The sequence below is a fragment of the Crocuta crocuta genome, unplaced genomic scaffold (genome assembly GCF_008692635.1).
Source record: "Crocuta crocuta isolate KB4526 unplaced genomic scaffold, BGI_CrCroc_1.0 scaffold243, whole genome shotgun sequence".
In the NCBI taxonomy this organism is placed as follows: Eukaryota; Metazoa; Chordata; class Mammalia; order Carnivora; family Hyaenidae; genus Crocuta; species Crocuta crocuta.
Genome location: NW_027529596.1, coordinates 357,824 through 379,574, shown reverse-complemented (window position 1 = coordinate 379,574; position 21,751 = coordinate 357,824). Strand labels below are relative to the sequence as shown.

The following is a 21,751-nucleotide window of genomic DNA, read 5'->3' as shown; positions in this document are numbered from 1 at the left end:
CTCCTCCATGCCCATCTCCTCCTCCCCCCCCCCTCCCTCCCTCCCTCTCCCTCCCTCTCTCTCTCTGTCTCTCCTACTCATTACAATTCTAGCCCAAGTCACTATCATTTCTCCCTCATATACAACTACATCTGCTTTTTAATTGCTCTCCCCACATCTGCTCTTGCCCCTTCAATCCATTCAGTCATAATAGTTCAGTGGAGACTATAAACAGAAAACTCACAGAATATACACATGGTCATATGTACTCATGCATATTATTAACCCGAAGAAAATTAAGAAGATAAACCACATAAAGTGTTAGTCAGGATGTGGTAAAAATTCACTCTTACACACTGTTGGAGGGGCTATAAATTGATACAACCTTTTGGGAGGTTAATTTTTGTACATTTAACTAAAAATTTCACTCTGGACATCCAATGAGTCATAAATTCCACTCTTCAGAAACTCTCCTACAGAGTGAACATGTTCACTACAGCACTGTTAATGCACAGAACAACACTGGAGCCAAACTGAATACCCACAATTGAGGAGTTAATAAATTATCTCTGAACAGAACACTCTGCAGCTACCTGAAAAAAATACCTAAATGAGGGGCGCCTGGGTCGCTCAGTCAGTTAGGCATCCAACTTCGGCTCAGGTCATGATCTCAAGGTCCTTGAGTTTGAGCCCTGTGTCAGGCTCTGTGCTGGCAGCTCAGAGCCTGGAGCCTGTTTAAGATTCTGTGTCTCCCTCTGTCTCTCTCTACCCCTCCCCCACTCACACTCTGTCTCGGTCTCTCAAAAATGAATAAATGTTAAGAATTTTTTTTTNTGGGTGTTATGTGGAAACTAATTTGACAATAAACTATTTGTAAAAAAAGAAAAAAAAGATTTTTTTTAAAAAAAGAAATATCTAAATGTAATGACCTAGAAATATGACCATGATGAGGTAAATGGGGAAAAAAAGCAAAGTGCATAATAAATTTTTGATTTGTAAAACCATAAATATAAATAAGGCTCAGAAGACTTGCACCACACTTTAAAAGCACTTATCACTAGGAGATGAGTCAGGATACGTAGGGCACAGGACTGAATTTTCAATTTTTTATTATATGCTTTTTGGAAAAAATAGTAGGGATATGGATGACTTTTTGCTTTGTCTTTGGTTTCCTATGTTTCAAATTTTTAAAAACTAAATAATTTGGTGTCTTTAATTTGTTAGCTTTCATATAAGATTTATATATATCATTCTTTTAAAAAAATTTTTTGAGTATAGTTGACATTCAATAATGTTACATTAGTTTCAGGTTTATGACACAGTTATTCACCCTCTCTAAGCTCACTACAAGGGTAGCTACCATCTGTTACCACACAACACTGTTACAATATCACTTACTCTATTCCTCATGCTGACCCTTTTATTGCAATGACTTATTCATTCCATAACAGGAAGCCCGTACTTCCCATTCCCCTTCACCTATTTTGCCCCTCCCCCTACCCCCACCTCTGGGCCCTGGCAACCATCACTTTGTTCTCTTTATTTGTAGATCTGAGTCTCCTTTCTGTTCAGTTTTTCGGATTCTACATATGAGTTGAAATCATATGGTATTTGTCTTTTCTCCATCTGTCTATATGTCCACTATTTTTTATGTTTATTTATTTATTTTGAGAGACAGAGAGCACAAGTACGGGAAGGGCAAAGAGAGAGTCAGACAGAGAACTTGGGGCTGCATCCCATGAACCGTGAAATCATGACCTGAGCTGAAATCAAGAATCGGGCGCTTAACCGACTGAGCCACCCAGGCGCCCCATATGTCTATTCTTAAGTAGAACCATTCTGTTTGTGTGTGTGCTATCTTTGTCCTATTTGAATATCAAAATTAAAATATCCTGAAAAAACATATTGGTGGTTTTCCATTTTCTGTACTATAAAAGTCTGAATAAAATAGGAATCATTTGATTTTCTTAGAATTTAATTGCAAAGTCATCTGTATGTTGCTTCTTTTACAAGGGCCATTTTTGGACCACTTGTCCTACTTTTTCCAGAGGTTCTTATTCTGATATTCACATTTCTTCTTGTAACTCAGCCTTCATATCTGTATAAACTTATTTTCATACAGAAGTTTTACTTACTCTGCTATTCATGTCTTCAATTTGCTTTGCTCGCTGAATTCTCCTCATTTCTAGGATCTGCTCTCTTTTTTTTTGCAACCATGCTTTAAATACCATATCATTCTCTTTTTTCTTTTCTTTTTCTTCTTCTATTTTTCTTTGTTCTTCCTGGTGGAAAGAGTATCAAAAGACATTCATGAAAAAATTAATAAAATTGTATATGAATAATTGGAGTTGAGAGATATATTTTGATATCTGAAATTAGCATTCTCTGCTCCTAAAACTTTCCAATTTGCTTAGGAATAAAATGAAGATTTATCAGATAAATTAAATTGTAGAGATAAATTCTACAATTACATAGATGTACAATATATGCCTGCTGTTCAGGAAATCCTTGAATCTCTCCTTCATTTCCTGGTTTACTTTTGGAATTAAATCCCTCAAATTGTAGCCCTGCAAAATTAAAAAAAAAAAAGGGGGGGCCACCACACTCCAGAAGCACTATATAGTGTCTTATAGGAGCACCATAAATGTTTGAAACATTTTTATATTTTGTTAGATTTGTTGTGATAAATGACATTGTGGTCATGAAAGAAAATGCTAAAATCATCATTTAGAAAGATATATTAAAATCTACAGTGAGCAATAATGCGTTTCCTAGGACTTGCTTTAAAAATACATCAGCCAAGAAACAGAGGAGATGAAGCAAATATGCCAAAATCTCAATGACTTTTAAAGCTGGGTGATGGCCACACAGGGATTAACTGTAACTTCATGTGTGTTTGAAATTTTTTATTACAGTGTTTAAAAATATTTTGCAAATTGCGTGCCTGGGTGGTTCAGTCAGTTGAGCGTCCAAATTTGGCTCAGGCCATGATCTCACAGTTTAAGTTCGAGCCCCATGTCAGGCCCTGTGCTGACAGCTTGGAGCCTGGAGCCTGCTTCGGATTCTGTGTCTCCTTCTCTCTCTGATTCTCACACTGTGCTCCTTCTCTCAAAAATTATGTAAAAAAAAGTTTTTAAAAAATATTTTTCAACTAGTATTCACCAAATGACATTAAAAATTTTTTTAATGTTTTATTTATTTCTGAGAGACAAAGAAAGAGACAGCATAAGCAGGGGAAGGTCAGAGAGAGAGAGGGAGACACAGAATCTGAAACAGGCTCCAGGCTCTGAGCTGTCAGCACAGAGCCCGACGCAGGGCTCAACCCACGAACCATGAGATCATGACCTGAGCCGAAGTCAGACGCTTAGCCACCTGAGCCACACAGCTGCCACCAAAATGACATTTTTTACAGAAAAATTTACGAACAAAATGAATTTGTATATGAATTATTCAATTAATGTTATAAAATGAAGTTTTTTACACTTGAGGAGAGGTACATAAACCAGTTGTACAGAGCTATAGTTAGTAGGAGCAAAGTGGAACATGTCAGGACCATTATCATAGTGGAAACTGTACTGAGCTAAAAGTTGGGAGATGAGTGACAATTGCTGCCATCACTCTGTGTTGATTTGGGCAAACCCTTCACCTCTGTATTCTCATCTACAAGATGGAATGAAATTAATGAGCTCTCAAGTCTCTTCCAATACTAAAATTTTAGCACTTAAATGAACTTAATTGTACAATCCATGCTTTGATTTTCTTCAAATGATGGAATTCAGAGTTCTTTCTTTACATTTAACAATATAGCAAGCCATTCTAATTCCTTCTGATTGAACAAAATGTAAGAAGGAAAGAAAAAAATTTTATCCAATTGACGGCACAAAATGTCTTTTAAAATACTGATATCCTGGAAAGGTGTGTATGATTTTGTGACAGAATCCTGGTGATACTCTCCTTTTAAAAATATATACATAGGGTGGCCCAGTCAGTTGAGTGTCCGACTTTAGCTCAGGCCATGATCTCACAGTTCATGAGTTCAAGCCCTGCCTTGGGCTCTGTGCTGACAGCTCAGAACCTGGAGCCTGGTTCAGATTCTGTGTCTCCCTCTCTCTGCCCCTACCCATCCTCACCCCTCACCCCACAACTGTGTGTGTGTGTGTCTTTCAAAAGTAAACATTAAAATTTTTTAAAATAAAAATATATGCATACATGTGAATAAAAAATGAAGATTTCTATTTTGAAATACCTATATACTATTTTCTAAGCCCTAAAAATGTTTACATAAAATGTGAATTTATCAAAGATTAAAATTTACATTTATTTGTAAGTTTCTTTTTACAAAAAGGAGCTTGGGTAATGTGAAAGGTGAAACAAAATGGACTCACCTTATGTCAAGGGACTTTTAACTGGAGACAGGGGCCATTAGGATGTGGGCCTTATGCAATGTTTGAACTGGGCCACACTACCAATATAGCAAGGGCTCAGCCAGTATGTGCAACCTGCTACAGTATTACTTTTTCTTAGCCATAGCCTCAGTAACCAATTATGTGTAGCCAAGATTAAATTTCTGTTGTCAACACCAAACAAAATTCTTTGTAAATAATGTATATACAAGCATTCTTTTTTGCCTTTAAAAACTCTTGACTTTTGTGCGCTAGTGGACATAATGTGGGTTGCTATTTAAATCTCTACTCCCCAAATTCCAGTTCTGAGACCTCAAATAAATGCTTTTGTTTTGTTTCAGTTCTGTGTCTTTCCTCAGCTGACAATACCGTGCATAAATACAGACAGTGTGGTAAGATGATTATCTTTCTGGAGGAACATTTAGATATTACACAGAAGATCTCAGCCAAAGTACAGATAATGCAGTTGCCAAAGAAAACAATGAATGATGCACTTAGAATAGACACAGTATAGCAGTTCAACCCAGCAAATATTTTGTTGGGCATAAACAAAGAAAGCCTTCCCCTGAAACCAATTAAAAAATATGAAAAAGCCTTAGCATTTACATACAGTCTTGAGAAAATATATAAGTAATAAAACCATGCCTTCGGCAAGTGCGTAAGCAAAGGGAAATTAGTTCTGAGGATTCTGGCAGGAGAAAAGTGCATCTCAGCACCAAGACTAAGTGACACCCAGAAAAGAGGATCAAAATAAAAGCAAAACTACTTCTGAGTCACACCAGTTCAAGATTACTCAGTTCATTAGTGAAAAGATGCTGAAATTATATAAAACCTCTTGTATAATATTTATACAAATATATAAGGCACTTGCACATGCATATGTGTGTACAGCAAACATTACATAGTTCATTCTCATATGTAATTTTGTATTATCATAAAGTTCTACGTTAGCAGATCCTTTTAAGTACTGTCATATACCTAAACCAAGTAGACTAGGTCTGCCTGTTACAGTTCTGATATTAGTGCCCAAGCAAGCTAAACTTTATTTAGTGTGCACTTTTTCAGATTCCTGCCTAAGCGTTCTATAGGTTATACACCCTTAATTTGTTTTTCAAACAATTTTTCTGCTTAATACGGGCTCCTTATTTAAACATCAGAAATTTCCTTGATAATTTCCTACATAATTCCTACACCATTTCTCAATAGATGCCAAGAAAACAGATTATGGATCCTATTTTGCTATAAACAAATTGAGTGATTTGGGTAAAGTTTATAAAGTTCTAAAATTTAATTAACAGATTTCTTATCTGTAAAAGGATCTTTAGGGATTCTTCTAATTGTAAAACTCTATCTACCTGTGATCCTGCCGAAGTCTGGCATTTACAGTCAGACAGTTTGTGGTTCAGGTTAATATCATTAGGTATCCAATAAAACAGAGAACCAGGGCACTGATTTAACTAATTTAGAGAAAATCCACCAGTTTTAGGACCTGGAGTTTTCATTAATGAAACACAGTTTTATTCAAGAGCTATGAAACAAGAGTCCAGGTGAAGTCAGCACTGCTAAGAGAGTCACTCGAAATGCAGTTGAAAGGGCTTGAGGAAGTAGGACCATTGCAGCCACCCACCCCCGCCCCCCGCTGTTCTCAGTTCTCAGAACAATGTCAAACTCCTCTTCTACTTTGGACCGAAATAGAGATAATGTAACACCTGCTAGCTAAAGAGTCAATTGTGTATTCAATAGTTTAAATTCTGCCCCCTTAATTCCTTCAAAACCCTTGTGGGTTTTGTCTTTATAAGCCTGCACTTATAAAGTTGGGCTCCCCACTCATATTTCAAAGCACTGTCAATTTTGGTTGACGTTTCCCAGATTGCAATCCCTAAGACTCCAAATAAATGCTCTGGTTGCTTCACAGCCTCTTCTTAATCGACATTACTTAGCATAGCTGGTAGGATCTCAAGTACCTGACCTCTGTTTCCAGTGTTGCCCTGGATCGGAGTAAGGTATCAGGAGTCCACTGCACTCCTACATACCCTCGGTGGCTTTGAGTCACAGTGATAAATCCTCTTGGTTCTGAACTCCAACCCCCCCCCCCCCCGCCAATCTTGGTCAAGGTTCAGGCCTTTATTTGGATGTCCTCTGTTGCTGGCTTCTGTCCTCACTCATTTTTGAGGGGAGGATTCCATCTTCATTCATTCTGAATGGAATATTTGGGTTTCAGGTTCTTGGTAAGTACTCAGTTATGGGAAATAATAATCAGCCCCTATTGTAACTCCTGCAGTATTTATGTTAAGGAAAATGGCCCTTCTTGCTGTGAATACTTGCCCCATTGGATCATATGACCCAAGATGATTTAAAACTTCATTGCTTAAAATGGGTACTTTTGTTATCCTAAAATTAGTTTACCTGCATGCACAATTGGAAAAGGCTTATAAAGACAATCAAATGGGATGCCTATTTCAGTTGTTACCTGGAAGGTTTGAAACATATTCAAGATTCTAAAAATCTCTTTATAAAATGCCATTTCTAAACTAACTGAAGCAAACAAACAATTTTAAGAAGACCCATCTTCGTTGTATCAGGCACCATCTTGTTCCCTAACTTCTTCTTTGTCTCTGGGCATGCAACAGCCCTCTTGCACCAAGGACCTGCCTCTGGGGCCATCTTCCTCTTCCCCTCTGCACCATCTCCACCTCCTCGGTACCCTCCTCCACTTCCTCATTCCAATCTTCTTGCCAGAACTGGGGACAGCTCTGTAAGGACCTTCACAGCACACAAATAAAAATCCTTAGTAAAAGACTTTGGTCATCTGAGCAATTAACTTAGTCCATCTGCCAGAAATACTATTTGGATCCAGCTATTCTTTTGAGAAAAGCTGAATCATGCCTGAATCATGGTATGCATTTTAAAATGAAACTATAAGGTTACTATCTATAACTATCTATATATTACGTATGCCTACATATGTATGTTACAGTGATGTGATATTTTCTATCTCTGATGGCATTGACAAAGTTAATTTATAAAAGAGGTCCATTTAATTGGATTAAAAACAATTAAGTGCTTACATAAATTAAGTATTCAAAAAATTCCCAGAAATACAAAAACCACTAACCCACGTATTTTTCAAGTTCACATGATCTGAGATAATCCTTGATAAATAAATGCTAGTTTAATGCAGAACAAACTGATGGCTACCAGAGGGGAGGTGTGTGGGACGATAGGTAATATGGGTGATGGGGATTAAGGAGTGCATTTGTGATGAGCACAGGGTGTTGCACGGAAGCGTTAAATCACTATAGTGTATACCAGAAACTAATATTATACTGTATGCTAACTGGAATTTGAATTAAAACTTTAGTAAAAAAATAAAAATAAATTAAAAATGCAAGTTTATGTTTGCTGGTTTAATAAAAGCAGGAAGTGTCTTCAGAGTTAACATCAGAGGCAATAGAAATACACAACTTTTTCTATCTGGGTTTACTAATCATAAAAGCTCATGCTATCTCTGTTTCAAAATCTGTCAATAAAAGAAATAACTTAAGATGATGATTAGTTGTTCAGTGTTCTAATCGAAGTGCAATCACTAAAGGCAAGCAATTTAAGTAAATTTAAATGAGATAAAAGTTTATGCTGAATTAAACTAGATAACAAATGTTCATTAACCATCTAAATAATTTCAAAATATATAACATACTGAGATATCGATTGCTAAACCAAAGTTTATTTAGTTTTGGCTTTTAAATTTTTTACAGAAAGACAAAAATATATATAATATTTAGGTCTATTTAATAAACAAATCTATGCAAAAAATTAAAATGACATTGAGGGGGAATATACTTATAGAAATTATGGAATAATGAGAGGCAGGTGGGTGGCTCAGTTGGTTAAGTGTCTGATTCTTGATTTCAGATCAGGTCATCATCTCAGGGTTGGGAGTTCGAGCTCCTTGTTGGGCCCTATGCTGGCAGTGTGGAGCTTGCTTGGGATTCTTTCTCTCTACCTCTCCCCTGTTCCCTTCCTCTCTCTATCTCTCTCTCAATAAATAAATAAACTTTAAAAAAGTGACTTATAAAAATTATGAAATGATGAAACATATGTATAAATGTACCTGCCCACAATTGTTTCTTAGTTTTTACTAGGAATTAAGACCCTAAGGGTTAAAAATTCTATTTAGCATTTTTGAAAGTAAAACTACTAAAATTCAACAAGGATGAAAGAAAACGACTGTATATGTAAATGGAAACTAGGAGAGGAAAGCAGGGTGTGTGTTTTTGGTAAAAGAAGGTGTGGGGAAGAAATGCATTTTGTTGAGGGAAATGAAACTGATTTTATCATAAAGAAAGGCTGGTTATTGCAGAAAGAGAACGAACAAGAGACAAACTAAAATAGACACAGAAAGTTCTAGAAGGTTTATAAGAAAGAAATCTTGGAAAAGGAACTTCATATGTAATCAAGCTGGCCAAGATTAAAACGAATGCATTTAAAGTTCAGTTTCGATATCAAAGTACACTAGTGCGAAATTTTGGTTTTCTCTGTTGAAAGGACAAATTTTCTCAGATTGATGGCCTGCTCTTAATAAGAGATTGTACAGACAAAGTTTCTTTGCTTTCAGGGTAATCTGCCTCGGAAACAGGTTCTATGTTTTGTCTTTATCAAATCTTTGATAACTTGGGAAAACTGAGTCTTCTTCTCTATTAAGACCAGCGAAGGCTTTTATAGCTAATTGTAATTTTCTGTATTTGTCCCTGAAAATTAATTTGATTAAATGGATAATTAAATATTGTTTTATAATTTTCTGTTATCCTACTGGCTCAAGTATCCAAACCTTTTGATATTTTTTACAAACTCCCTCAAATCAACTTCTAAATAAAGTCTTTTTGAACTGGAAAATTCCATAGGACCTATTAGGTTTATTTGATACGTTAAAATCACATGGGAAGCATTGTCAAATAAGAAATAATACTAAACTTCCTTTATATAACATCTATACAATGTTCCAAATTCTGTGTGAAATTCCCAGAAATCTGATGGTTTCCTGATATAATGTTATTAGTCATCATTTTAAAATGTATGACAGGGGTGCCTGGGTGGTGGCTCGGTTAAGCATCTCATGGTTTGAGAGTTCAAGCCCCATGTCGGGCTCTGTGCTGACAGCTCAGAGCCTGCAGCCTGCTTCAGATTCCATGTCTCCCTCTCTCTCTGACCCTCCCATGCTTATGCTCTCTCTCTTTCTCTCTCAAAAATAAACATTTTTAAATGTTTTAAATAAAAAAATAAAATGTATGTCATAGGGGCACCTAAGCAACTGTCAGTTAAGCATGTGACTGTTGATTCTGGCTCAGGTCATAATGTCATGGTTCTTGAGATTGAGCCCTGTGTCAGGCTCCGCCTGCCTGCTTATGGTTCTCTCTCCCTCTCCCTCCGCCTCTCCCTCCCACACCTCTCTCTCAACATAAATAAACTTAAAAAATAAATAAATAACTTCAATAAAATGTACGTCATAAAAATAAGCAACCCCCTTTACAAACTCCATTATGAGAATGAGATTCATTATATTTGGCATTTGTCCTCCAGCAGATTAACCTTTTATGAAACTCTCTTGCTGTCTCCCCAAATGTCATCATTTCGAACTATCATTCTCTAAACCCTGCCTTCTAAACCCTTACCTTCTGATGACAGAGATATCTTCTCTTACCCTCTGCACCCTTTGAAATATGGCAGTTGGATTTTACCCAGCTGCCACCATCTCAAAGACACAAGTATGTTCTAGTAATGGCCTGTATGTTTTCTCACTGTGCAGAACCCTTTCCTAGTCATGGAGTATGGCTTCAGCTCCATGGTAAAAATTATTGCAGAAAATAATCCCAAACTGAGGTGTACCCCCGAACTTCACAATGACTGAGGGAGCTATTTCACAAAATAAATATTATAGACCATTTGACACATCTGGCCAACATTACAACATTTTCATTGCACATATCATCCCCAACACTCTGCCACTGTAGAACAAACAAATGGAATAATTAAGACCCAGTGGCAAACCTTACTGCATCTTTCAGTCTGCTTTGGTCTATATTTGATATTATTTAACCTAAGATCCACTCTGTTTGGTAGACATGAATTATCTCCCTTTGAAATCATTATCTGAACACCTATGAGTATGGCCTACAATGGAAAGGAAATCCACTAATCTACTGCAAAGATCTTATCAAAGTACTTGAAACTAATACCGAGCTCATACAGCAATCCTTCCCCAACACACTCCTGGGAGATAAACATCTTCAACATCATAACCTCCCACCTGGACATTTGCTTACTGGAAATGTCACCCTCACAAGGATGCCCTCCAACCTCACTGGGAAGGGTCATATTAAGTATTCTTAACTAACCTCTATGCTGCTAAACTTAAAGGCATTGACCCATGGATTCACAGTTCTTATTTAAAAAAAAAAAAAAAGGCATCCTCACCTGACTGGACATCCCCATCCACAAGAGATCTCAAACTAAAAATATCCAGATTCACTCAAAACCAAGAGTCTGGATGAGAAGCAGACAGCACCTGAAGTACACAGACAGCTTTCCCAAGAGTCATGACCAGGCTTGTATAACCTCACAACAGACTCTTACTAATGCCTGATGTTCATGAAATATTTGGAATAACCCTTGTAGCAGGCACTTCAGCACTCTGGTTAATCCTACTTCTACCAGTGATTCTGATTACTTGAGTTTGATTGTTTTTAAAACATGAGATGCTTTCTGCTCTTGCTTATTATTACCCAAATTAGAGGAACTAAATGGTAGACAAAGCCATAATTCAAACACCCCAAACTACAGCAAGCTCTCCCGGGTAACCTTTCTGGCTACTGAGTATGTCATTCCCAGCCCCCTGTGGGGGATCAGGAAACTCTTGGGCAACTCATTTATAATTTCACTCTTCTCCGTAATTTCACTGTAAACTAGATTGTCCCCTCTGACCTCACCTATCAAGTTAAAATAATCTGGCCTCCCAGTTAAGAAAACACCCTCTGCTTCACTTTAACCACCCCAAAATGCTGGAGAAAAACATTCTAATGATCCAACCGTTTATCAAGAGCCAGAAACCTCCTCTACTTGGCTCTTGCAGACGTGCCAAAGCACAAATAACACGTGTTCCTCAACAGACACTTGTAGCTGCAAGACTCCCCCGTACAAAAGATTCTTTCAGCTAAGATCTGAATCACACAGCCACCCCCTTTCTGTCTGCTCAAATAAAATAGATCCCTGGTTTTCTCCTATCAGGCCCTCTATACCAGTAAAGGAGTCCATAACCAGATCTAAGCAGAGACGCTTTGCACCCCTACAGGATACATTTTCATCTGCACTTACAGGGGACAATCTTGGGCATCTGCTTGCCTAGACAGCTGGAGAATGGCAGAGCAATGCCGCCTGGGATATCTAACTTCCCTTTTATCTGTCCTTAAGATAATTACTAAAGGATAACCATATAGGAACTAATCATAGAAGTAAAAGAAGTCTCTCCACTAAAAAAACTAAAAGAAAATGATTATCCAGTTGACAACCCCTCTAAATATAAAGATAATAGTTGTGGGCATTCTCAAGGCTATGATCTCCCAGGAAAGAAGAACCTTTGTACAGGGGCCCAATTTGGGAGGATCTTCAGTTGTTGGCTTGGAATGAGTCCATGATTAGAAATCTCTCTTGGACCATCAGCAGAATTTCCAGGTCCATTGCCCAAGATATTAGAGCCAGGGCAAATCTTTATAAACTCTATCTCATGTTATCCTCAATAATAGCACAGCAGTAGGTTATTTACTTGTTATCCAAGGTAGAGTCATCACTAACACTTCTTGCTGTATGTGGATAAGGCTTCCTGTCACTTGGAATTAGAAACTGCTAAGATTTTTAAGCTTTCTAAATCACTCAGGGGAATCTCACCCTCTAAAACCTTTGGGTGGCTGGATTTCAGATTCTCAGATATTTTTAGTTAACTCCTGATCAGAACTGGGACCTGCGTTACAAGCTATCTTATCATTGTTTTAATTTGTTCTATACCCATTATTATCCCACTGTCATTGCTCTCATAGCCAATGTTACAAATCCTGTCAGAACTCAGATAATGTTTGTTCAAAGACTCAAAACCATCCATCAGATGTACCCTTTGACTGAAAAGAAAGGAGAATCTAAATGACTTCTAGGTCTTATTTTCTCAAACCGCCTTGTTACTCAGGTGTGGATGGAAGACTCTCACCTCTCATGCTTGTTGAACATATCAAGTAACAAGCACTATGAGATTCCACCCTCCAAAGTATGTGAGGGGCCCCGAGCAAATTGCAGGTTGCCAACCACTTTAATAATGAAATAGGGCTGCATGATCATAAAAATTTGTCATTGATGTTTTCCTGCCAGAAAGATCTTGATCAGAAGGGGGAAAGGTGGAAGAAGATTCAAAACGAAGTCAGCATTGCTAAGAGAGTCACTCAAAATAGAGTTGAAAGAACACTGAAGAAGTGGGGCCTATGCATTGTCTCCTATTTCAAGTTCACTGTTTCAATTCTCAGTCCACCTGATCTTTTGACTTTTGTCAACTGCAACTTGTCAACCACAACCCTGACCACCTGGTGAGACACATTCTTGTACTTCGGATGGAAATAGAGATAATGTAACATCTGTTGGCCAGACTATGTGTATTAGCTCGTCAGTTTAAACTCTGCCATCACCAATCATAATTCTTTCAAAACAAGTTATGTAGACTTGTGGTTTTTGCCTTTATAGGCCTGCACTCCCTACTCACTAGCTCACTATTCAGAGCACACTTTTGATTTAGGTTGACTCTCTGTCTCCTGGATTGCAATCCCTAAGACCCCAAAGAAATGCTTCGGTTACCTCACAGCCGCTTCTTGATTCACAGAACCAGATCACTGTCATCATCATCATCATTATCATCTGGGATTCCATATGGCATTTTGGAAATACTCTGTTAAGGTTATCAGGCTCTATTCTTAAAATAAAACTAAAATCTCTGAAATCAAGGAATTATAGGCATGGAAGAATATGTGAAAACACACACACACATAAGTCAGAGAATTATAATCCAAATCTACCTGTTGCCTCCTAAACTCCAACAAATTTGTGCCTTCATTTTTCCATCTGACACCTGATTTTCACCTGCTCACATCAAGATTACTTTCAGCAGTCACTTCTCTGAGTCTCATCTTTAAAAAAAGGATCTGATGATGTCATCACTGATATCTCTACCTCTAACATGAGTCATTCATTACTATGCTCTGTGATTCTTCCAAGAAAGGACCAACATAATCATGGTGTTTACCCAGTAAATCCGCATTCTTAACATTTAACCACTTAATCTAACAATAGAAAAACAAAACAAGCAAGCAAATGTATCCAATACTTTGAGGGACCATTTCAATTCCCACTGCATTTATAAAACATGAAAATACATTCTGCTTTCAATATGATGCCCACTTATGGCCTCACCTCCCTCTTTAACTTTTCTCTCTTTTGTTCTAGCCGTTTTTGCAGTTCTTTCTGTCGAGGAGAAAGACAATATGTTGAGGTCACTGGAGAGGTATTTGCAGACTGTGTTCTGTGACTGGGTTTCCCGTTACCCTTACTTCGATCTGAGTTGGCAGCAGAGCTTGGACGTGTCTTGGGGTTGGTTGGTGGCTGAGGGATGTAAGCCAGTGGCTCTTCTGCTGATGAATGAGCAACAGCATGAATCATTGCTATAGGCTCTTCTTTCTTGACACCATTGACATTTGAGTTGGAAGACCTAGATGACAACTGGTGAGGTTCATTTTCTGTACCATTAGTATTAATGGGGGGCAAAAACCCCTGACTCTCAATGTCTTGTAAATTCAGAAGTTCAAACTTTCCATCTCTCTCAACTAGTATTTTCCTATCCTTGTTCTCTTCACAATTTCCATCAGTGAGTGACAGGAGCACATTTTCTTGTCCAAATTCATTGGAAATACATAACTGTGACAGTCTTCCAGACATACTACTTTCATTTTCAAGATGATTTTTGTAAGAATCAGTGTCTTCCAGTGGAGGAACTTCCAAATCAACTAATTTGTCTTTGAACTTAAGTTTTCGTTCCCTTTTATCATTCACAGGTTCTTGATTCTGTAGAATCTTGTTGGCTTCTACAATTTTTTCCATAATATATCTCCTTACTTCCTCATCCTCTTCCTCCTCCAGGTCTCTCTGGCTCTCCATTCTGGATTCCTGGAAAGAGTTTTCACTATCTGAATCTGATATGGAATCCAAAGGCTGAATACTTGGGACAGAAATGAAGGCATTTCTTCTTGGTGAAACTTCATCCTTCAAAGATTTGTCAGGATCAGAATTCTGTTCTGTGTGTTCTGTTTCTGTTTCATTGTCTTTTAATTCTTGATTAATATTCTCTTCATTCCCACAAGCCATCTAAAAAAAATAATATGAGGTTCTCTTTTTCAGTAAAAATTGAGACTCTTTGTCCATTTACATGTAGACAATCCAAAATGCATTTCCATAATCATGCCATACATTTAGTGAATGGGAAAATTTACATGCTTCTTACTTTTACTGTGCTCATAATATTCTAACTAATATTTATGAGCACCCCAAGGGAAATGCATGTGACAATAGCACTTTAGGAAAAATTTAATGCTAAATCTGAATTGGATGTTGCTAGGGGCTATATTAACATTTTTAAAAGTTTTATGCTAATGAAAAGGTAACTACAAATAGTACATTATTATGTTAATATGCCTCCTCTATAAAACATTCTTAACTTTAAATTTTCAGAAAAAAAAAAAATTTTAATGTTTTCTCTTATAATATTTGTATTCTTCAAAAAACTATCTTTCTCCCCAGGACCATTACAACCTCAGTCTTTAGTCAAGTTCTAATCATTCTGAGACTCTTATAATCTTTTCAGATTATTATTGCTGCCATTTTCTGCAGGATCTGGATCCAAATTCCAGTCAATTTTTATCTCCAGATGACATTTTCCTTCCTAACTATCCTCCAAGGCTCCAACAGTCTATGCTAAACACCATCATAAACTTATATTAAAAAAGCATAGTTCCATGTGAACCATAGATCAGTATTATCACATCACCAAACACTGCTCTACACCTGCTGTTTCTAATTAAAGGCTTCTTATCTAACATCTTTCCCACATACATACATACTCAGCGACCAAACAGAAACACTTTCCCCCTACAGTAGTTTTTTCTTTTTCTCGGACACTTCTCTCCCTCCTGAAACAATTTTACGGGAGTTACCACCTGCTGCTCTCTTCAAACTCATAAAATTCCCTTCCTCTTTTACATGCTTAAAGGTCATCTTTTCTGATAGTCGCCCCTTCCTACCCTGCACAGCATTGCCAGATGTCTGATAAGCAAATAAACCTGGCCCGTTAAAACGTCTAACAAGTAAGTAAGATTAAACTAAGATTTCTGTATTGTAATTGGGGTTTTTTAAGCTGTATTTGATTCATTGTTCATTCTGACAGTATCTGTTTCCTAATTTTCTTTGGTTTTAATTTTTTAAAACCCACTGCAAAAGAAGCCAAAGAAACAAAAAAATGAAAACCCACTGCAATATAACTACCCCTTTTTACAGTGAGATTCCATCCCAGCCCTTATCCACGTCTCCATATCTGTCATCCATTTTTCCTTGGCAGCCTCACAAGAAGAAGTGATTATAACCACCCACGAGAATGAGTAAGATTGACGAGAGCCCTTTGTTTTGACCACTGCTGTATCCCAAACACCCACAACAGCCTCTGATACATGGCAGGTGATTATTAATATTTTCTGAATGAATTAAGAAATGAAACAATGAATCATCATTATCTCTTTTCTAATTCTAGCACTCTGTGCTTTGGATCACATACCCTTCCAGCCATGAGATTGGAACTTACCACTCTGGGATATCTCTGCCTCTACTCATTCTTACTATTTTTCTGCTAAAGATACATAAAACTCCCATTTAAAGGCCATCTCAGAAAAATCTTTACTTTTCACTGTTGTCTTTTCCAAATATTATCCCATTTCTCCTCTCCAATGTATAAGAAAGCAAATGGAACTTAAGAGAAGTTTGTGATGTAAAACTTACTGTCTTCTTTTTCTCATATTCTTTTTCTTAACCTTCTTAAATCTGACTTCTGTTGCAATTACTTAGATCGCTGTCCCTCTAAAGTCACCTATTCTTATAGCTGTCTTACATCTTTTCTTCATTACTTCCCTATTTATTGACTCTAATTATTCATACATATATGCATATGAATATATACATGTATGAATATATACGCACATGTATACACACATCAATTATATAGAGACACACATATACACTACATATGCATAAATATATATATAATATGTAAAGAGAGAAAGAACTGTCCATGATCCAGGAACAGTTTCATTTTCCTGGATTTCCCTTCTATGTGTCTCATAAATACTGTATGATCATGTTTAATGGGTCCACTGTTTTCTATGGTATTCCTATGGCTCAGTTTTGACTCTCTACATTTTTCTCTATATACATTCCCCTGATGAGCTAATTCAGTCTAAGGGCTTCAAATATTAGCCAAAAGACCATGTTTTTTGAGGATCTGCTTTATTTTCATTTATGTTAAAAGTATAATTCCATGATTTTTCCCAAGTTTATCGAAAGTAGAAATTAATTGTACTTGTTTTTATTTTTGATGCAATAAATCATTTATATTATATAAATTATAACTTTCAATTATTATTTTAGTTTTTTTAAACATTTATTTTTGAGAGAGAGACAGAGCATGAGCAAGAGAGGGAGGCACAGAATCCAAAGCAGGCTCAAGGCTCTGAGCTGTCAGCACAGAGCCCAATGCAGGGCTCGAACTCACAAACTGCAAGATCATGACCTGAGCTGAAGTCAGAAGCTTAATCAACTGAGACACCCAGGCACTCCCATTTTTAACTATAATTTAAACTTTATTAAGTGCTAAATTAATCCCTGTTCTCTCACTAATTATGTCTTGCCTTAGGATACAACATATAAACTCTTAATGTCTCCATTTTCTCATTTCTAAGGCGGAAATAATGATACTTGTTCCGTCCGTGTATATCAAAGGAATTTTGGGAGGTTTAGAGGACATAATATATGCAAAACTCTTGAAGAATTACAAAGCACTCTGTTAATGTAAGTATTATGAATGCTTTTTGCAATTTATATATACCTCTATTATGCTGGCACCACTTTTTTCTTTTTCATTAATTAACCATTCCAGGTCCTTTTCAAAGTCATCTTCATAGTCTCCACTTTCTTTTGAGTCCATATCTTTACTTTCATCCATTTTCTGTTTATTAAAGAATAATGCTGTAAGATTTAAAAAGACAAGGTATATGTTATGCCCACTTTAGGGGAAGAGTGGAGAATGGAATTTAATGTAATAAGCTAACCAACACATAGAAACACAAAGCATGAGATGTTCCAAATAAACATACTATCTGTATACCCTGAAAGAGGGACCTTCAATGGCCAGACGTTTTCTAGATCTACCACTCTAAAAACCATTCCCCTCCACCCAATTCCTGAAACCCTGATTTACAAAGAGCCTACAAAAGGTGGATAAGAAGACTCTCTGAGGCTTAGAGGAGGATTTTCCACACCCCTCCCTGCCAATCATTAAAACTCCTTGCCCAGGTCAAAGCAGATGACACAGCTTTTAAGTCATACTCATTAACATTGTCTTATATTGAAATAAAAACAAATGACAGGCTTCCTCTGCTCTTTGAAAGCAGAGCATTCCAACGAAACCTTTTGAAAGCCAACATGGCAGAAAGCAAAGAAGCAATTACCTTTTCATAAAAGCAAAAATCCTCTTCAGATTTCATTCAGTGAACAAAAACAGGTACTAATGTGGGTCTTTTGTAAAAGAAAAGTGTAAAGCAAACTCTCAAACAGTGGGAGAAACCTGAGTATCACTTCCTATCCTCAATGTTTCAATCCTACTAGTTTATAGGGCATAGTTATAATTTGTGATCTGAGAGCTTTCAATTAAGTAACATCTGATTTTCAACTACGGTAAATGTTAATATCCACAGAAGTCAAACTGTTTTCAACTCTCTGAACTATATTTTTCATTAAAAAAAAAATAAAATGTGATGCCTAATAGTACCCATTATCAGTGACAAATAAATAGGGAGGTCTGGTAAACGTTCGTGTTTATGAAAATGGTGTGTGAATCCAGTCACTTTTAAGAGAACAAAGCTAAAGTTATCTATAGATTGAGGTCAGTTCCTCACCCTGCTAACTGTTTTGTCTATAATTTTTCAAACAAAAGAAGTGAATAAATCTTCACCTATAATGTGTCTGTATATGTATGTGAGCATACCATATGTATGTGTATATATGTACAGTTTTGATGAACCTTTGTTGAATACCTACAATATTCCTATATACATACTGAGGACAAGAGTCCATCAGTTATTTCAGATAAAGAGAACAACAGGAGAAAGAGCAAACAAACATGGAATTGCATGAAATTGTGCACTGTGGCCTGACATAATGTGTTCCTGAAGAAGAATCTGGAAGGAGTGAGAAGGGATCAGTCTGATGTCAGGTTATCTGTTCAAGAAACAGGGTTGAGGGATAACTTTATGTAGATCTAATTGTCATAAAGGCAATTATATAATAATAACCTGAACGTTTCCCACTATTAAACAAAAACAGAAAGAGCAACGCTGTCTAAATGTACATAGAATTTCAGGTCCAGTTTCAAAAGAACTACAGAAATCTCATCTTCAGGGTTGGCTATGGGAGTAAAATGCCTGAAAACCAGGCTCAGAGGAATGCCCTAGGAATATTATCCTAGAGAAGAGAAAATTCAAAGAGTCATGACACCTGCTTTACATTATTCAAATGGCTGCTGCCATTTGAAGTTCAACTTCAAATAGAAAAACTAGTCAAGGGCTGGAAACGCAGGGACAAATTTTGGCAATTTAAAACGGAATTTATATTGCAAACTTGTCCTAAAGTAAGTTGCCTATTAGAAGTGTTGCATTCCTGGGGCACCTGGGTGGCTCAGTCCGTTAAGCATCCGACTTCGGTTCCGGTCATGATCTCACGGTTCGTGGGTTCAAGTCCCGTGTCGGGCTCTGTGCTGACAGCCAGCTCAGAGCCTGGAGCCTGTTTCAGATTCTGTATCTCCCTCTCTCTCTCTCAGAAATAAATAAAACATTTTAAAAAATTAAAAAAAAAAAAAAGAAGTGTTGCATTCCCTGTCAATGACAAAGAGCTTTAGCAAAAACTGGAGGACCCCTAAGATTTATTTTAAACTTTTTATAAGCTGCAAATAAGCAAATAATTGCCAACTCATGAAAAGCAAGAGAATTTAAAAGGAAATGCATAGTAGCATGATAAACTTAATTGAAAACAAATGATCTGGGCCTCTGAAATCCAAGACTTAAAAAATTCTGGTCTGTTTCATTGAAATGTCATCTTTCCTTAGCGTGGTGTTTGGTATTGGTACCCTTCCCCTTCTCAAGAGGAAGTTAGTTTTATGTACATGAATGTAAATCATTCAACCTAATTATTCAACTCGATAATTAAAACTATTCCCAACGTGTTAGTTAGATTACAATCCCTTCTAGATAGTTATTTCTTTTAAACTAAGAATACAAAATGGACTTTCTTAAAGAACTCAAAGTAAAGTTTCAGTAATTTGTAAAGTAAAGGTTGAGAGCAATAATATTTTGAGGTAACCTAGAGAAACCAAACCAATACTTCCGAGTGAGTTTCTTTACCACTGCCTGGCCACGAGACAGGCTAAACCACATCAACTGTTATGTCTAACGATGTACTAATTGAAAGTAAGTGCACCGTGGATGATTAGAACACACTAAAACTCACTGTGATCCAAAATACTGATAGAAACAATACTGGTTTTCACAGTCACAAGTGGCTTAGCATAATCAGCTTTCTTTTCAGACCAGGGATCTTGGAGTTTACTAAGATGTTTAGGTTACATAACTAATTGTTAGAATAAGATTTCTGTGGAGCTCTTCAGTACTCTCCTTTAATTTTATAATAAATATAGTTCTGAATTTGTAAAAAATCGTTGCCGGAAGACTTTCATAGCTGTGCTTTTATATTTACAAAGAAGCTCACCCATGTGAAAGCTCAAATTTAAAAGACAGAATCAGCATAATCAATAAAAACAAAATGAAAAAATCAAACACACTAGGTGTTATTAAATCGTACAATTATGCAATAATTAAAAAAAGAAAAAGCCACAGTTTGAAGTGACTCTAAGACATAAATGAAGATGCATTAAATTTGTACCGCCGTTCTTTTCCTGTCCCTTCAAAAACTTCGTGGCCGGTTGCCAAGTAAACAAAGAACATAAATCATAAACTCTTGTTACCAAGTCCCTTAAGACTTTTTCAAATGCGTCACAGGATATCCAATCCCCTTCAGTTCTTTTAATCATCATCCCCAGGGTCCTGGCCATATGGTGCACACTCAACATACTGGAACAAAAACACATTTTACACCAACTGAATCCGTAGCACTTACTCCTCCTGAGTTTCACACATTTAAATTTCAGGGTTTATCAGCAGTAAAAAATCTACATAAGTGGCCTGGATAAGAACCACCCTCTTAATAGGTTAACTAGAATAAGAGACAAATTAATTCCTTCCTCCGGGGTGTCTGCTAACTCCCACGTGGGCCTGTGGCTGCAGACGCTTTAGCGTGTGTGAGTCTCAGCGAAGTCTGCATGTACACTTTTGACAACTTTCTGTCAGGACGCAGACCTGTGAAAATAGTTTACTCCCATTCACTGACCCCAGTCTTATCTCATAGCCTTTTAAACATACGTTTGTTTAACACCGAAGAGAATCCAAGGAACGTCAAAGACAGCCTGTTTGAACACAAAACAAGCGCTTAAGCAAAAGCCAAGCCTACGAACACCGTGAGACCACCTGGCCCGTTCTTCCTGCTGCATCCTTCCGAACGGTAACCCCATGAGTAAAAAAAGAATCTTAAATTCATACTGTCACAAGTATGACAATAATAATACTTTACAAACATTAGGTGATCATTCTAATTTGTATCCAGGCTCCCCAGGAACCGTCGCCTAAATGAATAACTAAGCCTCTTCATGGGAGCCACCGTTTCAGGAGTGACTCTTTTCTCCCAGGGACGAGAACTTGGGGACGGGAAAGAAGATGACAAAAGCGGGAGACGAAGCTACCCTCGGAGGGGTTCCCCTCACATAAAGCCACGCGGGGTGCTGCCCGCCTCCCCCGCGGGCTCGCTGGACGCGGGACTCCGGCGCCAGACGTCTCGCGCACGCCTCCTCCCGGACGCCCCCG

At 37.2% G+C, this 21,751-nt stretch overlaps 1 protein-coding gene across 3 annotated transcripts in view; it reads right to left on the bottom strand.

Moving 5' to 3' along the window:
- Positions 1–21,304, bottom strand: part of CCDC181 (coiled-coil domain containing 181) — a 27,043-nt gene extending 5,739 nt beyond the window's left edge. The window contains exons 1-4 of one of the 3 annotated variants that reach the window (XM_077761751.1): positions 21,254–21,304; positions 17,611–17,750; positions 13,881–14,828; positions 2,115–2,261 (exon numbers count right to left, since the gene is read on the bottom strand). In XM_077761751.1, the coding sequence (XP_077617877.1) occupies positions 2,115–2,261; positions 13,881–14,828; positions 17,611–17,727 (1,212 nt within the window). In that variant the 5' untranslated portion in view covers positions 17,728–17,750; positions 21,254–21,304. Of the gene's footprint in view, positions 1–2,114; positions 2,262–13,880; positions 14,829–17,610; positions 17,751–18,232; positions 18,251–21,253 lie in introns of those variants that run through there. The other 2 variants (XM_077761752.1, XM_077761750.1) reach the window with 2 other exon arrangements.
- Positions 21,305–21,751: the final 447 nt, after the last annotated feature.